Below are 25,787 nucleotides of genomic sequence, written 5' to 3' on the forward strand. Positions count from 1 at the left end.
AAAATTTGTCAACATTTGATGATTGCAAAGCTAATATAAATTAATAAATATTTTATAGTTCAATCTTGTGAGACGGGTTTTCGCGATTTCTTTGATAAGTGTCATAAACTATGACTATAACCACTTCTAAAATGATCTATAGCTTGCTTCAACAGTGAAAAATTAATTTTGAACTACTAAAATGACAGATTATTGGTTGCATCGAATATTCTAAATTTCAATTATTGAGATTCGTGCGAAGGCTTATTCCACAGTAATAATTAATGTATCGAATAATTCTAGCAATATACAGTATCAAGTATCATGCCCATAGACGACCAATGTGTGGACTATCCACATACTATATCTATCCGTATAATCCCATAATATTAAAGTTCGCACTTCCCACGTTAATTATTTCTACTATATCAAGTAACGTCAGCATTTTCAACAATGGCCTAAATGCTTGTTTGTTGCTAAGCAACCATCAATGATATTACAGTAACTGTCTATGAACACCCGCTTTCTGTAGTCTTCTGGTATAGAAGAACCAAACAGCAGTGGCATGGCTTTAATATTGCAACCTGTACAGTAGTTTAGCTCATACAGTAAATTATAGATTGACTACACAAGGTTATACTGTTGCAACGTTGATTGGAAGTGTATTCCACAACACAGTATCACGCCTAATTTGCAGGTATAGTCGAATAATAGAATCAGCATCCTATCTATAATGAGTACAGTTATACGTTCATGTAGTCGCAGGAGATTGTATAGTGCCACCTTATGTTTATGCAAGTAGGCCTAAGCAGGATGGGAAATCAGAATAGTTGATAATCAACTTGATATACTGAATGTATTGAGTTTATAGTACAGGACAGAGTAATTGCACGTAAATGCTTACGGTATGAACAAAATCTGCCGCTTGGGTCACTATACTATCTTGCTTGGTACTGGTTGCCTAGATACTCCTTCACTTGTAAATTGTGAGGATCTTGTACTCGATCTTGACTTATTTAAGATAAACCCTGCATAGAGTACAGGAAATTTAGTTACGACATATTGACTATCGATATTACGTTAAATGATTCCGGGATATAAGGCAAATCTATAAACTATAGGACGACCTGACATCATCTAGTGATCAATTGATCGATATAAACTTATTTGAACAACTTCTCATTGCACTAATTTGAATTGTTGACGTCGTAACAGCTAATTTTATGCAATAATATCGTAGCTGATCATCCGTCTCTGTTAAAAGAAACAAGCCTTCGAAGTAACTGGTACGTAGATTAATATTCGAAAACGTTTAAGATTTCGTTACTATATCCTAAAATTTTAGAGAGGGCTATTTCACATATTATTATTGGTTTTCGATATCATCAGATTTCGGTTTATTTCGTTGTATAAATGATTGGTAGCAATACTTATAATCTGTGATTAAAGAGTTTAGAATTATTACCGTACAGTGGATCTTCTGCCGAGGATAGGTTTAACAACTGATACACAACATAGACTGCAACGCCACCACTTTACGATTTTACAAATACTAAGAATGACATATGGCCATAGTTAGTACTGATGTAGGATAGATCTTGCCACAAATTAACCTGAAAACTCCTGCCATAGTAAACTTTGGATCCCGAATAATTCCTTACAGGATGCCAATTCATAAGGTAAAACTTTACGATTCTGAAGAATCACATCAACTCTGACTGGAAATTATTGATGGTGTAAAACTTTTTTTTGATGGCTAGCGCGTTTTTTCATAGTCAAATAATTATTTGTTTTGCTTTGATATTCGGTGATTCTAACATGATTTCCTTTGGCCCTTACATATAAAAGCATTACTCATCTTATAAATATCCTAAATACTTATGTCATCTTTAAATTTTTAAAGCTGTATTGATAAATTGCGCTCATTTAATCATAGATACCCATCGTACACAAATTTGGGATTGTTTCACTCAGTCATCGTGAGGAATTACAAGAGCGAATAAACAAAAGATATCTTGAGATCCCTACTAAACCGCTGCCGAAATCTCCAAAGTAATGTCATGTTGTTATCAATTGTATTAGATCTTAACAAGATTTTCACTCTTAAATAAGTAATTTGAGTACCTTAAAATGTTATTATTGAAATACTTCTACAGATCAATGTAGTTAAGCGGGCTGTAGCTGACTGCAACAGAAATATGCAAATTACATCATAAAGATTCTAGTAGCTTAGAAATAAATTTCTGTTCCATGTAATAAGAACTTTATGTATTAAAACAAATCTTCTTATTGATCCATTTACAGGAAGTTTGACTATGATGTTGAAGAAGACTTCATTTCAAAGGTATTTTAAGAACTATTATGGATGAAAATATATCTACGAAACTTTCTCAGATTACAAAAGAAATCTAATCTTAATTTTTCACATAAATAGTTTAATAGCTCTATCGGCACACCACAACATAAAAATTATGAAGAATCTGCTGACAAAGCTCTGCAAAGACTAATAGTGAGTATATTTAAGAATATCTTAGCCATGCAAATAGATGTATGTAAATATTAAGCTCTAACATCAATATCATACGTAATATGATTCTACAGCGTCGAGCAGGTATTAAGAGTGGAGGTATGGGACAGCACATTAATCTGCCAAGGGCATGGTGTGAATTATCTATGCTAGCACAGTGCCAAGGTAGAGTTCGAGAAGGTAAGATAATGACTTAATCATTTAATCCCCTCTGCATGTTCTACTGAAACCCTTTATAGCCTACTATGCAACTAAAAACTACCACTCGTATTTGCAGATAGCCTTGAAATACTTATTACTTCATTAGATCAAGCTCCTCTCAATGAAGATCATTTATCTAGGTATGGAAGCGACACTATAGTCTACGAATATAGTCATCTCTGCTACAATATCATCCAATTTTAACTATTTCTGTACTTTGGCACAATTAGCCTCTTTTATTTGGCAGAAGTATCAATATATTGGCTTAAAAAATCGGCGGTATCTAAACCGCTTTTACGAAGTGCCGAAATTAAACTCATGAAGGTAATATATCGTAGACATATTTCGAGCTACTTTATATATCATCTATCTCATTGGAGCATACTCCATATTTATGTTGCGTAGTAATTAGGCCTTAAATCAACGGTTTATTTTATTACAGTTGGCTAGCTCCGTTTTCTTGAGAATTTTCTGCTACTATTGCTTGAAGGTGAGCTGCTTTTTAACTACCACGACTTTCTTGTAACTACTTTAGTAGAATAGTTTCACGGTAAAATTTGATATTCATAAGATATTGATCCATTCTATTCTAGAACAAATGCTGGCAGCTACTCATCTTTACTATCTGTACTATATCAAAATTAAAAATCCACTGACTTTAATATTCTAAATAGGTCGACTTGTCAGCTTACGCCAAGGATTTATCAAAGTACGCTCAAGGTAATGCTTCTTTTAGCTAAAGAATGCCGCCTAAATTATTATATAAATATTAAAGATTGCTGTACCTTATATCTGATAGGATTTGAAGTATGTCAGGAAGCATACAGAGCATTTCCTGGATCCCGAATGCTATTAAAGTTTATTGCAGATATCGTAAGTTATGATCACATGCTATCTTTAATATACTGACAAACTTCCTATTAATTTAAGAATGCATCTACAGATGACCTTGTTTGTGTTTATCTTTGATATACGCGTATATTTTTTATCTAGAGTAAGGCACTAATTTCAACATATAATCATAAAATTGAAGAGCAAGCATCTAGTAGTAACGACATAATGAATAGAGAATCATTCATGGCTGCAATGCACAACGTTTCTCCAACATTATGGCACTCTATAGATGTGTGGCGGTGTATCACTCATCTCAGTGGTGGCAAGAAGAAAGCATTAAAAGCCCTACAAGTGTGTGCGACTTGCATCGCTACTGAGCCTTGGTAAGTAAAATAAATTATCAGTATGAATATTTAGCTCAAATTTTCTACACAGACAGCAATCGATGAATATTCGCATTCCCGAAAGCACTCCGTTACACTTTTTTATAACCTATATTTTTCTTTCAGGGTTGATATTGTGCTTGCACTACAAATAATTGGAGATGCTTGCCAAACAGATATTGACGTTCTGAAAGTATTGCATGATATTGCTATTGGGAATATACCTGAAGATTATATTCCGGTTGATGAGGCTCTACCCTATATACCGCGACAGTATGATAACTTAGGGTCCTCCGATAGGGCAACCGGACAATATTCGCATCATTTATCCGATACGTTTGCCGAAGGGGTCGTTAGCTCCGACTCATTTACATCACTAGATAAAATGTTTACACCTACTACAGCTGCCGGTAAGCTCTCATTCTTTATTTGCTAGCGATAATGCTACAAATCTCTAGAGCAATCTCGCTGCTAATCAATTATAGGACAAATACGAAATTTTAGCACTCAAATTAATATACTAACATCAATATCATTGATTCAATACTATACTTAATAATCATTATTTCTAACATTAAATTAGGTTCTCAAGATGATACTAATAATAATCGACAAGGCAGATTACATTCGAGTGGATCCAGTCAAACTCAATCACATACAAATGAAAGTAGATCCGGAAATAGATCTCCTACCAGTTACAGCCATACAACAAAGACTACGGAAGTTTGCGATGATTTTAATGTTTTAAATCAGTATGGAATTAAAGGGTGGCCATGGGAATTAGGCTATGTCTACGCTGAAACACTAACATCAATATGTTTATACGGTAAAACATCCGATATTCAGCAACTGGCATTATATGGTAATAGAGATGAATTTAAGAGAGGATCAAAGATTACTGGAAGTTATGGGCTACTAGACTTGCTCACTTTTGAATATATAGATGATACACAAGAAGCAGCTGAAGGTTTGAATGTGTACTATACTACTACTTGACAACTTTAACTTTATAATCAAAATTCTAATCAAGTTTTATATAATACAGCTATAAATTAGCGTAAGATTACTGCTAGTCTTAAATACAGGCAATAGTCAACTTGCCTTAGAGATGAATATACTAGCAAATATACGATTGACAGTGATCGATTAATTATATAATAGGAAGATCACCATTTTTTCATCTGCATTTTAATAATTCAGCGAGAGATCGGAGTTGGCGTATTCGTGCTGCTGCAGTTCATGGATTACTCAAAGTCTGCCAATACTTTCATCATGATCCAAGTCGTGAAGGTTTCTACAATGTAGCTTGGGCTGCGTTAAATGAACATAAATTAAAGGAAATAGATATTCGTGTACTAGAGGCATATAAAGTTGGCCAGGTATCGAATTGCATTTATGACGCACTAAATTTAACCTATCTTCCTCTAAATTTTTTCTCATTCTAAAATTTTATTCAATCTGGCCTAGTTTGATGCAGACGCGGATAAAAAGCGTTTAAGTATCGTCCCTTTATATGTTTCTAACGCTCTTGTGAAACATGTGGCTTTCCTATTTAGCAAGACTTTTTTACACCAGTTACCGCCTCCTGTCAAATTAAAGTAATCACTTTTCATTCTCACTAATTAATAAAAATAGCATACCTACTTGATATTTAAAATTGTCGATTCCAAGATTTTAAAAATTATTCTTGTTCGATCAGTCCTCAGAAACCTAAAAAGCGAAGTCGGATATATAATAAAGTGCCGAAACGAAACAATATTGCCAAATCAGATTCAAATCGGTTAACCCTTAGGTATGAAGTAGTCATAATAACTAACTACTATTTGACAAATCGAAACGTACAAAATAAAAATTTTATGTATTATTATTACAAGAATACATTACTATTTTATTTTAACGATGTCTTCTTTGCAATTTTTTTCATTCGTTACATAGAGAGCATTTACTTATATCATCGGCATTGTATAAACCACCTATGGACTTTAAAACTAGAGCAAATATTAATTTTAATCAAGTTATTGAAAGGCAATGGCGTAAAGAGTTACACGCCCAATTAGATGAAGACACAGTTGAATGGCAAGTCCTAGAAAATCAAAAGAAATTAGATGAATCTAAGATTGGTAAGGATTATAAGGAGAAGACATTTCCCCCTGATAGCGATTGCGACCCAAATACTGACGATGCTGCTATAATCTCAGAGTCTAAAGAGAAATCCACATTATCTACACCTGGAAACGTAAAAATCATTCGAGATTATAAAAAGAAAGATTTAGAACTACTTCATAATCTTAAAACTAATTTAGACATTAATGACAATCAAATAGTTGATCTCAATCGTAAACACGGTAACAAATTACAGCATGATCAATTAATCAAAGTAAAACTAGATACATCTGTATATGCTGATGCATTATCAGTTAATACAAAATCGAATGATGTTAAAAAATTAAGAGAAGTTAGTGCTACACTACCAGTTCTTCCGGAAATTAAATCATGGACAGCCTCAACGAAATAAATTGATAAGATATTCCATTATAAATGATTTTATTGTAAATTATTTCTCATTAATAGTATCATATACTGTAAGTGAATCAAAATGTAACATAAAATGACTGTATTATATTAAATTATTCATCCAATCTTGTTGGTATTTTTAAAGTTTTATCTTTTCCAAATAATAAAATACGAAAATTTTTCATTGCCATGGCTCTTTGTTGATGACATAACGATATAATATTTTTTAATCGTATGTAGCGGAACTTCATAGAAGAATAGTTTAGAATGCTCTGGATTCGAAATTCCGATTATAAAATTTAAAATTTAGCTATTTTAAGGCCAGTGAGTGTAATTAAAAACGCATATAGACTTTAAGTAAAAGTAGCTATTTAATGTACAGAATTATCTAACAATATTTGAATCGTATATTTCATATCTACATTTCAAGTTATAAGATTTATTACAACTACAAGTAGACAGCAATTATTTGTATCACTAGCATTCCATAAAGAATTAAATAGGACATGGTAATCCTCTAACATATTACTGAGCTAAACGACAATTAATGCCAGCGAAGGTCCTGCTACCCTACAAGTTCCTACGGAAACGAAGGTGGGGCTTACGTTACCAAGGTAACGTAAGTTTCATCGTTTTGCTTCCTATTACTTCTGCTGTCTCCCCAATTAAGTACAAATTATGTGAACAGTCTCCGTGTACCTATAGAATACGAATCGTATTGGAATATTTCTGTTAAAATAAGTTGTGATGAATAAGGATAACTTAATGCAGCAAGCCCAACATGTTTGGACTATGTTGGATGAGATGGCTGAAAATAACCCGGATGGTTATCGACGATTTATGGAGAAACAAATGAAGGATGCTAAGCAACATATAAAATCGCCAGAGCCTGCATTTTCAATTAAAGTCAATGTAAGTATCTTTATTTGTGATGCAGCAGATGAGTAAATTGCCTATTTTAGTACTTAATCTCAATCTTAAGTTATGACTAATTAAAGTTTCTCATAGCCGGTAAGACATTGTGATAGACAAACTGAAAGTCAATAGTATTTAAATGATCTATTTAAAGACAAATTTATAAACGCTTACCAGATCTAGAAAGAAAATAATTGCAAATAATAGTAATTGCTTATTTAATATTTTGCTAGATCATTTAGTTTGGTACTTTATCGTCTTTGAAATAATAATTTTCAATTTTTAACGTATTCGTAGCAAAGCCTGAAGGTTTCAATAGTTGTTATATGGTGTAACATTCAATGTAATTCCGAAAATTATTATATAACGAAGCTGCGCATTTTATTAGAAACATCATGCAGTAGTAAAAGTAAAACGTGCATTAATACATATTAGTGAAATATCGGCAGTCAGATTATATGATTGCTAACAAGGCAGATACAGTAAACAAATATACAATACTCAAGATCAATAGCACTTGTATAAAAAATCTCATAGCTTATTTAAATGTAAATTAATCTGATTCGTACTGGCTTACTCCAACGAGTTAATCTTCTGGCCTGCTCATATGTTCGTTAGTTGTGTATATTATTAAGAATATTGACGAGATAGTAAAATGCTACTAATACTTGTATGTCTTTACATTTTAGACACTTGATCGTCGCGTTTTATACATCAATATCTGTGGTTGGGTTAGAATTCCTGAGCCCCAAAGTGATTCCCATCCAGTACCAATTAAAGCTGGAATAGTCCATAAATTTGAAACGAAAAAGCAACAGTTTCACTATATTGATGTCGCTGTTAACGATAATGTTATTAAGAATAGTTTGCGTGATAAACAATTTAAAGAGGAGCTAATTTTACTAGCAATGAGTTATATTAACGATTCTACAGAATGGGATCTAATGCCTGATAAATATAGTATTTTACAAGAAAAATATTACGGTGATGAGACCAAGTTATTGACATCGTTGGATCAATCCATGCGTAACAGACAGAGCTCCAATCCGCAAAGCAAAGCAAAACCATCAAGTCAAGATGATGATACACTTCGCAATCAGCTATTTTCGATTTCGCGAGAGAGCGATAACTACGATTCTACAAGTACAGATCCACTCCCAGAATTATCTAATTTGCTTGGTAAAATTAGTACTGGTAGTGAAAATAAACCAACTAGCAAAAATCTTATTGAAGAGATATCTTCGACTGTTATACAAAATCCAAATCAAGTAGATACATACTGTACGCCCCAACATCAGATCCAAGTGTTTGGTCATGATCCGCCAATGATGATAATAACAATCAATTTACCCCAAACTGAATCGGTTCAAGAATGCGAATTAGACATTTCACAGGTATGTCATATAAAAGGTATCTAATACACTTTTGGCTATTTAGATTGTTTGTTCAAATGGGTATTTGTGTCAGTTATTTTTGATACTTATTCCATATCATGCTAATAATAACATGTTTATAATTTGCTATCTTGTGCTTTTTAGGTGGATTTAAACTTAATTGTACCGAGTAAATATAAATTACTGCTGAAATTTCCGCAGAAAGTGCAGGATGATTTAGCAAAGGCAACTTTTAATAAGAAAAAAGGCGATTTAAAGATTAAGATTCCAATTGCAAGCTGAAATGACCAAAATGATATACGATACGAGCATCATCAACCTGAATTGTATCCCGTTCAAAGAGAAATTTACTGTATAATATTAGCAGATTTCGCTTAATATTGAGGACAATATTTACGCGTAAATATTAATTACCTGTGATTGATAACTTGAGAATGCTCTCTACATAGATTGACAAGTATTAGGATAATCAGATTATAAATATTCTGATAGTATTTCTTCACTTGAGCGGAGTGTATATTGACATATGACATATACAAAATGTGATCGTATACCGCATCACTCTTACATAAAAATCGCATCACTTTGTTCTTCGTGAAGCAATGTCTTAATGGATTTCACAATCTATAGCGGATTCAACTTTAATATGCTGCAAAAAATTATAAAATAAAATCTTGAGAAACTCCAAAATTGATTTAATTATGTTAAACATGCACAGTAATTCTATTTTAAAATCACATGGTAAGAAATGTTAACCACCATCAATTGAAGTTGTTTCTAACTCTCATGACGCATTTAAAAGCAAATCGACTGTAGTGATACTCAAATCGAGCCAGATACTCGTGTATTCCTTATCCGATCATTCTTATTGTAAATGTTAAATCCCCTTGATTATGAATGAAAGTGATAATTAGCTACATACAAGTAGTAATGGAATGACAAATTCTTACCGAGTACACGAACAGTTATACAGTATTAGTATTTTATGGCATTATGCTATTCAGTTTAGCTTGAAAGTAATTTAGACTGAAATCTAATGGACATTATGCTTTAGGATTTAAGTATTCTTATAATATAACCAATTAAAATTTAAGACTCTCCTTAACAGCAGTTGCTTAATCGCATTCCATATCAATATCAAGCCCCAATTTATATACTCTATGTAATAGTGCACCTTACTTACCTTTTTGATACTTATTGAGGAGTTTTTTTTTCAACGTTTCATGCATGAGCACATCCTTTCTAATAACACAATTCAACGTCCGTAACATGAAGATTTCCCTCAAAACTGCCGTTGGATAGTGTATAATGTGTATAATGATAATGTATAACCACAAAACCCTTTTCAATTTTAGAGAATAAACGATACAATCGTAGTGCACGCCTTTATTTATCTAATATATATATGCATACAACGATATGGATATATAAGTTAATATGATAATAAAGTCTGAAAATTAAGGTTTTCATGAAGACGTAATCTAGAGAGTGAGTAGAATTATATTTTGTCATCATCGGTAAATATAATAACTGTAGTGCTAATTTTCTTAGAATAGTTGATATCAATACTTTGATGGATAAATCCATGATCTTGAACAGTGAAATTTAAAAATCCACGATTACCTTACAGTAGGCTATGAGAGAATGTGTATTACAACGAATAAGCTGTTAATGTACTAGGATTTCACACACTGTCTATTCACTCATAACATTTGATAAAGAATATCTCTATGAGCGACCAGCTGTAATAAAATTATGCTCAATTAATCAGAGTAGTATTAGCAATGATAAATGTATAATGAAAGGTAATAGTGGCAAAGTATCTAGTCAATTTACATGTTATCATCTTGCTTCATCACGAATCATTTCTTTCTCGAGCAGCATGCGAAGAAAGCTAATCGCTAATCATTACAAGGTAATATTACATTTATTAGTTAATTTTCAACATTACGTTGAATAATTTTTTGATAGTAAGATTATGACATGCAGTGTATCCAAAGATAAACTCTATAGTTTCTTGCAATAGATGACGTTTATCCAAAGTTAAAAATTGATCACGTCTATCACTATAACATCAGTGTATTATATCCTACTTTGTACATAATATTGGATGAGATCGTATGTATCAATTAACGAATGCAATTTTGAGTAATAATTTCAATGTCATACTATGTCATTCTTATATACTGTAGGTTAATCAGCAGTACTTCACTTCAACTAGTCTAAAGTATGGATTATGATAATTTGATAAAAGCAAATGCTAAATGTGATATAAGTATCCAAGCAGTTATCGTATTTACGTATATTATCGCTTCGAGAAATTAGACTGAATTTAATAGAATACATGAATTTCACGTATTTTACTATCTAGTCAAGCTTGTAGCATGATAAGATTTTGATTACATGATTGAAATGAATTCATTCACTGTTAAGAAGAATCATGAAAGTCTATCTACTACCTATGGTGATTAATAAGTCTTGTCAAATGATCCAGTACAAAACGTCATTCAACAGTCCAATTTTTCAATTAAAATAACTCGTATTTTCATGGTTAGAAGGTAAGGATGCCATCAAGGTATAGATTACGTTGAGAAATGGATTAATCTGGTAGAAAGCATTGTCGAACTCGATCGTAGACGGCATCAACATTATCGGAGCTGGTGACCGTTCGTACTAAGCCTTGTTTCTCATAGTGTTGAATGATTGGTACGGTATCATTTTTATAACCATTTAAACGCTTTCGTAATGTTTCATCATTGTCATCTTTTCGACCACTTGTCTGGCTGCGTTTTTTCACTCTTTCAATACAAATATCAAAGGGACAATCCATAAAGAGGACAAACTTGACATTGGCTTTGCCTTCCATGTGACTATTCCAACCATTTAAATTGTCGTGATTACGTGGAAAACCATCGACTAGAAATTTCTGAACAGGACTAGCAATCATCGCCTTCTCGATCAATCGTACCGTAATGGCAACAGGTACAATCTCGCCATTTTTAATATAACGATCAATGAGATCACCATCTGCTGATCCTGAGTTCCTTTCGGCTCTTAACAAATCGCCAGCAGATAAATGGACGTAACCAAATTCTTGGACAATTTTGCTACATTGAGTCCCTTTACCAGCACCCGGCCCACCTAAAACAAATACAACACTAGGTTTTGCCATCAACGTTGTTGCTAGTAAGCGAATAGAATGACGAATTAAAGCCACGACCGATATTGATTGATTGAATGGCTCCTTCTCAAAATAATGTCAGCTACAATCATCCAGCAGTTGCCGTTCGATTTCAAATTTAAAGGGCACCTTTTCAATTGAGCGATGACGACAACGTTCTAAGTAACGGATACGCCATCCAATGTGATGCCAATGGAATGGATTCGGACGGAGTGGATTTTCCAGCTGTGCACTGTACACTGTACACTGTACACAGCTGGACGGTTCCTGCAATACTGTACTGTACTGTACACTGTACTGTACAGTACAGTGTGATGCCAATGGAATGGATTCGGACGGAGTACTGTAGATTTTCCAGCTGTGCACTGTACACTGTACACTGTACCGTACACAACTGGACCGTTACTGCAGTACTGTGTACTGTACAGTGTACAGTACACTACAAATCCAACCGTACTACAGTACAGTACAGTACAGTACAGTACAGTACAGTAACAGTACGCATTGTACGTACAGTACTTTGAGTTGCAAATTTTGACCCACTACCAGTTGTATTGTACTGTACAGTACAGTACTGTAAATGAGTGCACAGTACATACTGTACACTGTACCGCATATCGGATGTCGTCGTAACAGCTGTTCAAGTATGGAAACAACGTGGCATCAGTACAGCACAATGGACTGAGTCATAGTACGCATACTCACTCACTCGCTATCATGGAAACCTTTCTTCAGTAAGTGTACAGTACACTGAGTCACTGAGTACAGTACGTACAGTATCTGAGTTATCAGGGTTATTATACTGTACTGTACTGTACTGTACCGTACTGTACTGTACAGTACAGTAGCTTAAATAGCAAAGCCTACTGTACTGTACTGTACTGTACACTACAGTATACTGTATACAGTACAGTACAGTGCACAGACGCGTCACGACACAGTGTACAGTACTGTACTGTACAGTACTGTAGTCTTCAATCCTGTTATCCTTTTCCTGATACTGTACAATGTACAGTACTGTACATTTGAAAACTGGTATTGCTATCAATGAGTAAAGTCCGACTCACAGCGATTTAATTGTTATAGGGTAAGTATGATAGCTGCTCATTAAAATGGAGCTGCAAATTGAGCGCTAGTAGATATACAGTAGATTGCAATTTTCAACTGTGGTAGTTTGTAGTGAGTCAGGATGTTTGCATGAAATCCCATATGCATGCAACACCAACTGATTCGTGTCTTTAGAAGACCGAAAAATTGATTGAACACTGTTAAATGCTATAAATGAGTAAGTCCGACTAACAACGATTTATTTATAAAAGTATGCAGATGATTTATCTTTCAATAAAAGCACCTAATCTGCCCGAGGTAACACAATTTAGTACTTTGTAACTGGTCGTTTCTCTCTCCATTCGGCAATCTTGGGATTCTCCATAATGCGATTGAAAAGATTATTTACACCTGGTAATTTATCCAGCGCCTGTGAATTGATTGATATCTTTGATGTATTCACAAGCATGGAAAAAGTAAAAATCTTCAACTGTTATCTGCAAAATGGAAAATACCAACATAATCGATTCATACTAGCAAAGATTATATAAGAGGAGTTTCTTTGAAAGAATTAATAAAGAATCTAAGAATCTTAACTTTGTACAAAGGCTCTGGCACGTACATATTTGCATTTACAACTCGTAATTAACCATATTACCGTATGCAGTCAAACTCTAGCCTTCGACAAGACTGGTCTAATATTACTTATATAAGCGTACAGTTTACCATGTATGTATGCCTAATTCTCGAATAACATAGCCAGCAATCGCCAAGCTTTGGCATAGAATTTTACTATCTACCTCCAATACAGGCAACTGTCTAAAAGGTGAATTAAAGCCTGCAGTTTAGAAATTAGTGCAATCAATACTTTAACGCAATATAGTGAAGACAACTACGCTTAACTTTAGCTATTTTCGATAAGGTCAGTGGGATAATCTAATCACCTGAGAATGGCTTTCATTGACGATATCAGCGCATTAAAGCTCGGTAATATCCCATCGCACATATAAAAGTGTACGAATGTGTGGCATGTTGTAGGATTGCAACCAAATTAAAAGTCTAAACTAAATTAGTTCTGTGCCCAGCACTAGCGCAAAGCCTCCATACATATTAATTAAATTTTTATTTTATCAGTATAATGTAGCAGAAAGGCTTATTAAGCTGACTATGTATATCATTACACTGCTATACCAGGCAGTTTCGTACAATGCCTTTGCCTGATAATTAATTTGATTTATTTACGTTACGGTCAATATCCATAAGAGCAACTGATGGTAAAGCTAGGACCTCAGTAAATTATTGTACTATGTTTAGATTAACTTACCCCAGCTTGGATAAATAAACACTTAAGCAAATTTAATGGATAATTACCCCCTTCCTATTATTTCTAATAGCCGGTAAAATGGCAACTTACTATGCAACTATTCCATTATGCAAAGTATATTATTGTACTTAGAACGTAGCTTTCAACACAACTTTGTGAGCTAAACCACGCAGCAAAAGAAAACAATCCTTCTTGCCGTAACTTAAACTACCGGTTTTCACCGTCGTCCGTTCTTCCCGAGTCACACGAACATCTTCGTATTCTACATCAGCTACAGCGAATAAATAACGAATTACTTCAACACGGCCGCGGTCATTAAAGTATACCAATTTGTAATTGGGCATTATATAATTGTATTCTTTGAAATCTGGAAGTAATAGCGAGACTTACGACGCTGCAAGATCTTCTTGTGAAAGCGATTGATACTAATTTACCGAGTTCTATTATACGTGAACAGTGTAGCTGCCATTTAACATGCCCAAAGGAAGATAGTAAAGTAGGGTATGATGTAACTATAACAAAAGTTGATTCATTTATGACTCAGCGTAACCACTAGAAATGTAATTCAGGAATGATACTCACCGTAAATAGAGTACATAGCGTACAGGTTAAAACCCCTCTTTTTCACTTTTAATCAATCATAATTAATTCAAAATATTCGATCTACACTCAGTAGAGTATAGCTAGAGCTGAGTTAAGCCCCCTAGAACAAACTTGTACAATCGAACTCTAAGAAAACTAGACCGGACAGTGCATGCAATTTTAATGGGTAAAAATGGATGTGCAACAGCATTTATATGCAAAGTCCAGTTTCCACTATAAAATATGTGTACCTCGATGCTTTCCAACTAATTAGGGTAACTATAATACCAATATTGTACCAATCTTTAAACTTTAGACTTTAACTTGCATACTCAATCGTACAAAGCATAGTAACCCCAGATAGCAATACCACTATATATAGAGCTTTTTCAACAACTTTATTGAAAGCAAGTATGAGAGCTTATCCAATCATAAGGGTTATACTAAATGAACGCTAGGAGTAGCACAGAGTTCGACCAAAAATGACTTTACTAAGTGGCAACAATAGAGCATATCCGTACTTTAGATTTAATCTACAGGGAAAACTCTATTCCTATACGGGAAAAAATTTAGAACATTGTTACAGGTCTTTTCGATCTCCAAGCAGCAATCTTAGGCATTTCCACAATACGATCGAAAAGTCCATTAAGACCTGGCAATTTATCCAGTGCCTGTTGGTTGATACCTTTGAGGTACTCACAAGCATGGAAGAAGTAGAAATCACCAACCGTTAACTGCAAAACGAATCATAAAGTTAATCGATTCATAATATTTGCATGTTGCGAAATTGTCAGTATATAGTATAACACATTCAGTAATGCGATATAAATTGTCAAAATAGTAACTACAACTTACGCGGTCACCAGCAAAATAATCGCCGTTTACTTGCTGAAATACTTCCTCCATTGAACTTAACCATTTTGGTATATAATTTTCAAAGACATCTTTCTGAATTTCAGCCTATATTAACACGAATAGGAATTAGTGATGTTAAGAGTAAGTTGTTAATTTTAGTCCTGTTTTTATTCTAATAAAATGTCCCACTCGTGATACTTCGCGTAAGGTACTGTTACTATAATAAATTTTTGAATGCGTATCTGCAAAAGTATCCCCTAAACCTCATAAAATATACGCTAGCGATTTCTAGCAAACATTATGTCAACAGACTGTAATATTCTATTAAGACTCCTTCATTAATTAGTAAATAAATTCATCGGAGAAATCGCTCTTCCTACACGGTTGAACTATTAAGATGTACTTCGGAACTTATCGCTACATCACAGAATATCATTAGTGAAGTGAACCTTTTTTTCCGGATCTTTTTCAGCCTCTGCACTACCAAGTTTCTGTATCAAATCGGTAAAGGCTCCTTGAACAACATAAATTCGATATTCCTCTTCATTAGTTTTACCATGTAATCCTAGAATAAAAAATGCGGCATTTCAAGATGTGTAACTTCAACATGATATTTACATATACAAGCACGAAATAGATCTGCATTCCTCTATTCTGTATTGTAAACATTAGTCTATGATAAAAGGAATGACTATTGTTCATCGAATACCTCAACATTGAAGGTAATCCAATTTTACAAGGCTACTACTGTAATAAATAACTTTACAGCACAATTTAAAGCTATATTACGCCTAATTCACTTTTCACTAATCCTATTTTGCTAAAGATGGACTTCAATATCGTCTATAAGAAATACGTATAGTACTAGTCTATATCGCGTACTCATGATACTTGGCAGTTAGTGCCCTATATAGAGGATGACGAATAACTCACTCGCTTATTAACGAACATAATTTGGGCCATTTTGCATCGATAATTTTCTTCATTTGTAATTTGTTATCGCAGTAAATTAGCACGATATTGTAATACTACTTTAACATTCGAGTCCATTTCAGTCATGCTAACTATTATATACACTGCATTCTGTAGCATTGTTTATAATCCATTATGAAAGTATACCTAATTCACGAGCAACATAGCCAGCAATGGCCTGACTTTGGTAAAAAGTATTACCATCAACTTCCAATACTGGCAACTGTCCGAAAGGTGATTTACAATCTGTAATTCAAGAAAATTAAGCTTAGTACCATTGAAGCATCAATTCTTAAGGTAATGTGGCTAAGACAGTATCTGTACTGCGTTGTTGCCATATACTGTAACGATAATGTTCGATAATTAATTAATCAACTCGAATCACAGTCGATAGGATAGTTGAATAATCTAGAAATAGGTGGTCATGATACGTAAAATGCCCAAAATGCTCAGCTTAACTTACAAACTACTCTTGTATCTAAAGATACGATGTGCCAAGGTGCTGTATATTTTATGCTAACACTCAATCAGGCAGCCTTACGAGCTATCCAACCAAGCTACAGCAATTTCAACTCTCCTAGACTGCCCCATGTAATTCCATAGTAAAGTGATAGAACTACGGCTTAGTAACTATCGTATCTGAATCAGTACATTCACTATTATACGGTAGAGTACGATGGATCGATCAGTAGACGAGAGACTTGATTTACGATACTATTTTACTGCATATACTGTAAGACATGGGCAGTGTTTACAATAAATCCTAGACGTTGAAAACATGAAAGAATCTACACTGGTAATCAAGGTTGCTGCAAAACATACAGTGGCACGACTGGCAAAGAAAATCAATTCAGACCAGATAGAAACTCTAGTCTCTACCTTTGTACCTACTGTAAGGATTACATGTAATTCATCATTCTTCGATCATAGTACTATGATAATAGATATCTAAGAGTAGGTCAACATTTTTGTTTAAACTGTAACTTAACGAACCAGCTTTTATCTTTGCCCATTCTTCGCCAGTCACACGAACATCTTCGTATTCTACACCGGCTGCAGCGAATAAATAACGCGTTACTTCTGCGCGTCCACGGCTATTAAAATATATCAACTTGTAGTTGGGCATTTTCAATTTAGTTAGCAAATATGAAGAGGGAGTCAACCAAAGCACCAAGCTGAAAATTGCGATGTGTCAAAATCGTTGGTAGAAGGGCATTTATATACTGTACTCAATGTCTGCGGCCATACGCTTACGCTATAAACAGAGTAGCTCATACAAGCCATTAAAGCTGACTCAGCTTTGAAGGCATTCTGCAAGCTTGTCAAAACCATAGTTCGACGGTACAGTGTACAGTACACAGTCTACAGTACTCCTCACTGTAATGTTACACTGTACACTGTAGAGGAGTGTACTGTACACTAGTGTACACTGTACAGTACAGTACAGTAGTGTACCATCAAGCCTCGCCCACCGTCAGCCCTAGCAGTCCAGTAAGTGAATCGCTGGGACAAGAGCTTGTATCAAATATAACACCTCATGGTAAAGTGGCGATCAAGCATCACAAGACGTCAACCACTACGATCAAAGTCGCTGATTAAGCATATCCTCCAGTTCGAGCTTTGGGAAATCCTGAGGTTGCAAAATTAAAGCTGACTCAGCTTTGAAGGCATTCTGCAAGCTTGTCAAAACCATAGTTCGACGGTACTGTACAGTGTACAGTACAAGTCTACGGTACTCGCTACTGTACTATTACACTGTACACTGTAACCATCAAGCCTCGCCCACCGTCAGCCCTAGCAGTCCAGTAAGTGAATCGATGGGACAGGAGCTTGTATCAAATATAACAACACCACGTGGTAAAGTGGCGATCAAGCATCACAAGACGTCAACCACTACGATCAAAATCGCTGATTGAGCATATTCTCCAGCTCGAGCTTTGGGAAATCCTGAGGTTGCAAAATTAAAATCTTCCTACCATCGCTACTATTTAACCACAAGTTGATACTGTATCAGTATAAACTTATGCTTCATGATAACTGGCTACAACCATAAGAGTTCAATTTAATTCAGTAATCGAGTGATCGTCGTCGTCTTGGAATCGAAAACTGAAATCTACTGTTCAACCAATTAGGACATTCTCTCGATAGAATTGCTGATTGATCGCATCTCAAATCATTCAAGTAATATTCCATTGGCAAGGTAAATATCCATTCTAGTCAATGTGACCATTAGCATAGAGGAATGCAATGATAGTGAATCGTTCGTTGGTCTTATTCTGGTGACATGAACGTAGGCATAACTGGATCGTTCTAGAGTAAGCTAAGATGAGTAGAAAGATATAGAGAGGCAATGAATGACTGACTTGCTGACTGGAGGAGTTCTATCAGTCAGCAGAATAATAGTCATGGCGTTGAACGAATGATTATGCTAATAAATTCACCATGATCATATAACAGCCCTTCGATAGTATTCTTTTGCGCTAATGGGTGAACACTGGATAGACAACGCAGTATACATGCTTAGTTATGTCCTAGCATAAATAACGGTAGACTGACGGTGATTCTCTTATTCATTCATCTTATAGATCATAATAGTTATAATGGCCAACGACAAGACATGTTATGATGAAATGGAAGATCAATCGTGTTCGCCACGTAAAAGGAATAAGACTACTACATCTAAACGAAAGAAACACAAATTGAAGTTAAGTCGCCATCATCGCCTGGAAACGTCCTCTTCAATTAGTTCAGAGTACACAGACGAAGAAGTACCTTGTTGTAACGATAGGAGAAATAGCGATGATACTCGCAAAGATAAGACCGATAGCATTGATATCCTACCTAGTGCTGATCAACTTGTAGGCTTAGATTGTGAAATGGTTGGCGTTGGCAAAAGCAAGCGCAGTGCCTTAGCTCGTGTAAGTATCGTTAGCTATGATGGCGTCATTGTATACGATAAATATGTCAGGCCTGATGAAGAAATAACAGACTATCGAACTCGTTGGAGTGGCATTCGTAAATCACATATGAAACAAGCTATATCAATGACGCAAGCTCGTCAGGAAGTTTTAACGATCCTTCGCGATAAAATTGTTATCGGCCATGGTCTTAAATTCGACTTTGAAGTCCTACAGTTTCAATTACCTTCTACTTCGAAAAGAGACACAGCCAATTACCTTTGGCTCAGGCGGTTAGCTGACGTGCGGCCGTGTGTAACACCTTCGTTAAAAACTTTAGCAAGAATTATATTAAACAAAACTATACAAACTGGAGAACATTGTAGTGTAGAAGATGCTCGTACTGCAATGCAGTTGTACCGTTTGGTCAGCAATAAATGGGAATTAGATTTGAAACAGCACTCGAAATCCTTTATGGAGGATGAATATTGGCCAATGAAATTACTAAATCAAACTGGTTCTATTAACAATATTAATTAATCAATTTGAGCCGATATAAAACGGCAATCGATCAGGAAATACTTGGTTATAGCCACTATGATTGCCAATTACTGTACAGTACAGTGATTTAATAATTATAAATCGTACAGTCGTAATGACCATCGATTCCATACGATATAGTGCGTTTATATACTAGTTTTATATGATGATTTATAATTAGGATAACCTAATTACGAAAATTTGTATCAAAGCTGGAATAATTATGTACAGGATAGACCAGTACTATACAAGTTCTGAAATAATTTGTATGCTGTTGGCCAAATGTAAAATTTTTTATCAATTATTAATCAAACTATTATGGACACTTAATGCAGTGTATGTACATATCGCAACTGGCTAAAAAGAAGTAATTTACTACATACCTGCATAACCAAGGAAATAAGGAATATTATCTTACAACATGTTTTAATATATTGATAGTGTTTTTAAATTATGATGTATTACAAAGACACTTTATATATATCTACGATGTAGGTATAATCGACGAAAGTGTATATAAATGAATGGCTGGAATGCTACAGCTATTTCGGTTCATCCTGTTTTCGTTAATACGAAGGATAAGCATTCTTTTTTACATGTGCATATATCATTACCAATTAAAAACATACTTGTTGTACGGTATAAATGGTGTCGTTGTGTTGTATCAGGATCGGAACTTAGCCCTATTTCTGTTAGAGAAATGATCGTAGAACTAGTTGCACAGATATTTTGGATGAACCTTCTAACCTGTTCAATACGCTATTCTAATTCTTCTAAAAACCAATCAACGTCCTGATAGGTAATTACTATGCCGCGGAACTGCGCACCATTTAGTAAAGTGATACCATAATTAATCAAAGGTAACAGACATTCATTTTCTATATGGCTTTCATCGCTACTTATAAAGCAGGCCTGAACTTACTATTATCAAAACAAATTTAAACAGAGTGAAGCAGTATGCCCGATGTTTTAGGTTGTCTATACGTTACTATAATTGTAAAAATTGCTTGTGCACAGTAATCGAGTAATATCATATATTATTTCCTAATTACAGCAATTATTCGCACGTACATTATTATACTAAATATCACTAATTAATTATTCTGCATAGATCGAGTATGTAAGCAGAATAGACACAACTTCTTTTTATGCAAATTATTCAATGTCAATGTTGCACCATGTGCAGATAGTTACATTATTCAACTCTCTAATCACAATTCGTAAAACTACTACGTGCAACCTGAACATCAACTAAATCGCATACGTGTACACTGATTTCATCTATAAATGAAAAGTGTGATGGTGGATCTGTAAATAATTAGTTTTAGTTAGTGTCAGACAGCCAACATCAAGAAGGGTAAAGAAAGCGTTTCAATTTTATTGATAAATATATTTGACAAGCTACAGATTTGGCGCCTTGATTATTTTAATTCCAGACTAAAAAATCGTCTTCTTCAGTAGCAAAGGCAATAAATAAGAACTCAATCACCAATCAATTGTGCTAATTCTAATAAATAACATTTGTTATATAATACCTTATAAATATAAAAGCTTAACCCTAATAATACTATTACTAATATTTTAAGTTTCATTCAGTAAACATATTATCAACAAACATAGCTATCAATATAAAATAGATGGTGGGTAATTTAAGATGCAAATTTTTTTAGCACCTTTGATTCTTAAAATGTGGTGTGCCTCTGTAACCCATCGTAGATCATATATGATCAATATAATTCCGCTGTAATTAATCCTTCTATCGTAGGTTGCATCATAATATTAGATATTGCTGCAAAGTCCACATTTCTAAGAAATGCCGTTTATACCAGAGCCTGCGTCTATTAGTTATTATCCATAACGGAAATAAAGTATGGAATCCCCGCATCTAACCGTAACGCCAATGTTATTTTTTAGGAGCGCATAGTGTTAAAATTTTTTCTACAATAGACGAATCACGACGTATTTAGTTAATTACCATGTTAACATATGTCAATGAATATTTTTACATAAATAATATTTACCTAAATCTTCATGGAAAAGCCTTCTATGCTTTAATAATCTATTGAAATTAAGACTAAATAGAATGAAAAGTACTTTTTTACAGCAATCCCTATCATTTATTAGTGAAGTATTACTCTCTCCTGATTTGGAAATACAAGGTTATTAAAATTTTGATCTTTATTTAACTTGACTTCATTTTTTTAATTCATCATTTCATCGGCAATCAGACCAATTTAATCGGTATTTCTACCATCCGTAAGTATTGCATAATCATAAGGTAAATTGCAAGTCTTTCATTTTAGATACTCTTGGCGATAATACTGTACTTAATAGCTCATCCTAGTTTGAATTAAACTATTTATTCAATTTTCTAAGTTAATTACTGAATTAATTGCCAGGTATGTTTTTTAACGTGCATGCACGATCTTTCGTTTTCCTCCAAGCAAAGCAACTTTTTGCTAGAGCTGACAAAATCTGATAGTGTAAGATATTTGCACTTACATAATCACGTTAGCATCACAAGTTGGGTAATGAAATGTAAATTTCACGGTATCCAATTGCTCTGCATTAGAATTAAAATTTGCCTCTGAATTTCAACATTAATTTGATATCCCACACTTTGATTAATTTCCAGTCGATTCTACCCCAATGAAGTTCCTTGAGGCCTAATTTCCTATTAATTTAAATATTCAGAACTGTTATAAATTGCCACCGCAGTTGAGTTTGAGTGATATGGTGGAGGAGAAAAAAATAAAATACTTTTAAGGGACATTTCAATGCTGCAGCATCGATTCCATTTCTTAAAGACCTATAGTAAGAATATTATACCTTTTAATGTAGTTTCCCTGTTGCAAAAGATCCATACTGATGTAGAAACTATGGTATATCGTAATAGAAATAGTACAGTAAACTTCTTTTTCAAAAGCAATTAGTTTTACATGTCATAATACTAGGAAAATTTCAGCTAGATGGAGATTGTAGTCGACTGTCAGAATAAAAACCGCGATTCATCGGTTGGGAGTTCAAAATTTATTTTTGAAGAGGTTGGTGTAGGGTAGCTACAGCATCAATTTGTAAAGAAAGCCTGTTGGTAAATTTCTCATTAAAAATATTTCATTAAATTCATACAAATACTATGGAAAATCTAATCCAGAAAATTACTTAACGAATAAAGTAGTGCATGAACTTGTTTTACAGGTAAAGTAGCAACTGTAAAATAATTCCAGATACCATTTTGGTAAAAGTAGCCAATTAAAACAATAAACCCTAATCTATTTTTTTAACAGACTTTCTGAGAAAAATCATAATGGTTAAATTCAAGCCAGTAATTATTAAATTATCTACATTATACAAGATAATCACAATCATCGTACCGCTGAATTCAAACATTTTCATTACCTTAGAATTTTTCGACCTGTTACATTAAAACGATAGGATTCCTTATAGGAACGCTCATGGATTAATAACTTATTCATACGAGTAATAGCTGAAGATATTAACTTTCACTTCAAATCTATTTATTATATTAGAAACATTAAAAATAGCTAAATTTTCATTTGTTTATTTCAGTTATGACAACAAATAAAACCTGAAGAATACCCGTAATAACTTTAATCTTTCTAACCAGCAGTAGATTTAGCTGCTCGTTTTAGCTCCACAAGTTTCCTTATCCAAACTTATAAGTTTAGTTTGCTGAAATTACTTTTTAAAAATTCATTTCAATCCATTACTAGATACTAGCCCACCTGATTAGATATGCTAGTGTTAAATTTTACAAATTCAGGATTGTACGTATAAAATTTTAATGAAGGAAATCGTAATTTTCTAAAATTATTATATTTCGCTATATTAGAACTCAATCAGCTAATATGCCTGCATGATATTTAAAGTGAAAAGAAACTTGCATTACTCTTATACTGTAGATGGTAAAATAAACTATCAAGCCAATAAAATCACAGAAAAAAGTCTAATACCAGAGCGAATGATTCCAGTATTAGAATTTCCATTTAATTGTTTGATCACTAGGAGCTATTGAAATATCTTGGACAACGGGTGATTTACTGAGCTTGCAAACAGCTTGCAACGATGGTAAGACTGAATCCTTGTCTTGTAATCATTGCCTTACTGTTGGTATCTCATAGCGCTAGTATCATTTGCCAAAATGATGATGACGATGATAGCAAGGAAAGAAAATTATACTGCTTACCTGAAGTCTTTGAATTTTTCATTAATAATTGCCCGACATCAAGGCGGAAACGATTTATTATAGGTAAGAGGAGCATTTAACATAAACAGTTACAGTGCTTTCATCTATTTTGCAACTCCTTGCTGCCATTCTAAAGCCCGGACCAATAGTTATTAGTTCTTTCAGAATTGATCATTTACTATTATTTGTTTATTATTCTAGATTCCAAATCCTCAACCAGTACTCACAAACAACATGATGTTTTGATGCGAACACTTCGAGACGCGAACCATGATTGTTGTAATCCTCCTGGTTGTACCCGAGATGAAATTTTAGCTTATTGCTAAGTTTTTATAAATGTCATCGATCTCGGACCTGTGAAATCTCCCAACAAGTTTACCCAACGCAAATGTTTTGCTACTAATCACTTCCAAATAACAGTTTCTAACTAACTATGTTAGGTAATTATTTTTAGCTCTTAGGAAGTAACTATTCTACGATTAATATGCGGTTTTATTAACGATATAACATATTCGGTATTTCATAACAAGACACTAGAAGTGTAGTATATAAACTTCTACTATTTGTACTTGCATGACCCTTTTAAATTCTGAAATTGAAGTTGATAACAAAAATATGAGTGATTAGTAAACCGGATAATAATTCTACTGCATTTCTGATTATAATATAATCTACTTATTCCTAATCCCAATAACGGCATTGGGCTCTTATATGATTCTCCAACGTACTAGTTTACTAATTCTTTCCTTTTCACTCTTTACTAACAATAACCGTTAGAATTCTTGTAACTCACCTAAATTTATTTCAAATTGATATCTTAAAATAAAAAATGATAGCACTTTAATATTTCTAATCTCAATCGTACTTAATGTGGAAAAGATGACATACCAAGGTTCTAACAAACTTGAATAAAATTGGTTTCAAATGACATCAAAAGGCTCTACTATTACGTTGACAAGATCGCTTTGCAATAATTTCAACGCTCTAAAGATCAACAATTTTCGTAATCAAATCCAAGCCGCAGCTAAACTGTAACTTGCTAGTGCATGTTATATACGTATATGTGGAGTATATATTCTATTATTTGCATTTGCATCACCAAATTTCAAAGAAAATTCGGGAATTGCAGGAACAGAAAATGTCAGGCAAATTATCAGGTTCATTTTATTATTCAGCTATTTAGTATCTGCAACTATCCAAAATTATAGTTACGCCTTCATAGTTATTTCACACTTCTTATCATATTTATGATTACGCTTCTGCCTATAATTAAAAACTGTAGGGAAAATATGGATAAAATAATTGTTATTTCTGTTTAATTAGAAGATACTGATGATATTGCATTGGAATGCGGAATAAACAGGAAGTCATTCGTTAGTAAATTGATTTTATAGATTATGACACATGATCTTTCATCCTTCAACGCTTGTGACTA

General features: G+C 33.8%; 6 protein-coding genes across 6 annotated transcripts; 4 read left to right on the top strand and 2 right to left on the bottom strand.

Moving 5' to 3' along the window:
* Positions 1-1,643: 1,643 nt before the first annotated feature.
* TRIADDRAFT_55936 (uncharacterized protein) lies at positions 1,644-6,439 on the top strand (the record flags this gene model as incomplete). The annotated part of the gene is made up of 17 exons (XM_002111630.1): positions 1,644-1,658; positions 1,916-2,031; positions 2,284-2,323; positions 2,414-2,488; positions 2,581-2,686; positions 2,784-2,847; positions 2,938-3,031; positions 3,150-3,197; positions 3,382-3,427; positions 3,507-3,580; positions 3,701-3,924; positions 4,051-4,334; positions 4,508-4,891; positions 5,086-5,303; positions 5,392-5,522; positions 5,624-5,716; positions 5,860-6,439. 17 exons carry the CDS (start codon positions 1,644-1,646, stop codon positions 6,437-6,439), a joined length of 2,592 nt encoding a protein of 863 aa, XP_002111666.1.
* Positions 6,440-7,185: 746 nt separating this feature from the next.
* On the top strand, positions 7,186-9,029 carry TRIADDRAFT_23555 (uncharacterized protein; the record flags this gene model as incomplete). Its single annotated transcript, XM_002111631.1, has 4 exons — positions 7,186-7,350; positions 8,043-8,350; positions 8,408-8,747; positions 8,892-9,029. The coding sequence occupies 4 exons, from the start codon at positions 7,186-7,188 to the stop codon at positions 9,027-9,029; spliced, it is 951 nt and encodes a 316-aa protein (XP_002111667.1).
* A 2,317-nt stretch (positions 9,030-11,346) lies between these two features.
* On the bottom strand, positions 11,347-11,919 carry TRIADDRAFT_24660 (uncharacterized protein; the record flags this gene model as incomplete). The annotated part of the gene is made up of 1 exon (XM_002112137.1): positions 11,347-11,919. One exon carries the CDS (start codon positions 11,917-11,919, stop codon positions 11,347-11,349), a length of 573 nt encoding a protein of 190 aa, XP_002112173.1.
* Positions 11,920-15,450: 3,531 nt separating this feature from the next.
* Positions 15,451-17,834, bottom strand: TRIADDRAFT_63905 (expressed hypothetical protein; the record flags this gene model as incomplete). The annotated part of the gene is made up of 5 exons (XM_002112138.1): positions 15,451-15,615; positions 15,737-15,841; positions 16,186-16,301; positions 16,856-16,954; positions 17,702-17,834. 5 exons carry the CDS (start codon positions 17,832-17,834, stop codon positions 15,451-15,453), a joined length of 618 nt encoding a protein of 205 aa, XP_002112174.1.
* A 1,714-nt stretch (positions 17,835-19,548) lies between these two features.
* Positions 19,549-20,100, top strand: TRIADDRAFT_5070 (uncharacterized protein; the record flags this gene model as incomplete). The annotated part of the gene is made up of 1 exon (XM_002111632.1): positions 19,549-20,100. A coding segment is annotated over one exon (552 nt), but the record flags the coding sequence as incomplete, so codon positions are not given.
* Positions 20,101-24,231: 4,131 nt separating this feature from the next.
* On the top strand, positions 24,232-24,678 carry TRIADDRAFT_55941 (uncharacterized protein; the record flags this gene model as incomplete). The annotated part of the gene is made up of 2 exons (XM_002111633.1): positions 24,232-24,415; positions 24,554-24,678. The coding sequence occupies 2 exons, from the start codon at positions 24,232-24,234 to the stop codon at positions 24,676-24,678; spliced, it is 309 nt and encodes a 102-aa protein (XP_002111669.1).
* Positions 24,679-25,787: the final 1,109 nt, after the last annotated feature.

Source organism: Trichoplax adhaerens, genomic scaffold (assembly GCF_000150275.1).
Source record: "Trichoplax adhaerens TRIADscaffold_4 genomic scaffold, whole genome shotgun sequence".
Lineage (NCBI taxonomy): Eukaryota > Metazoa > Placozoa > Uniplacotomia > Trichoplacea > Trichoplacidae > Trichoplax > Trichoplax adhaerens.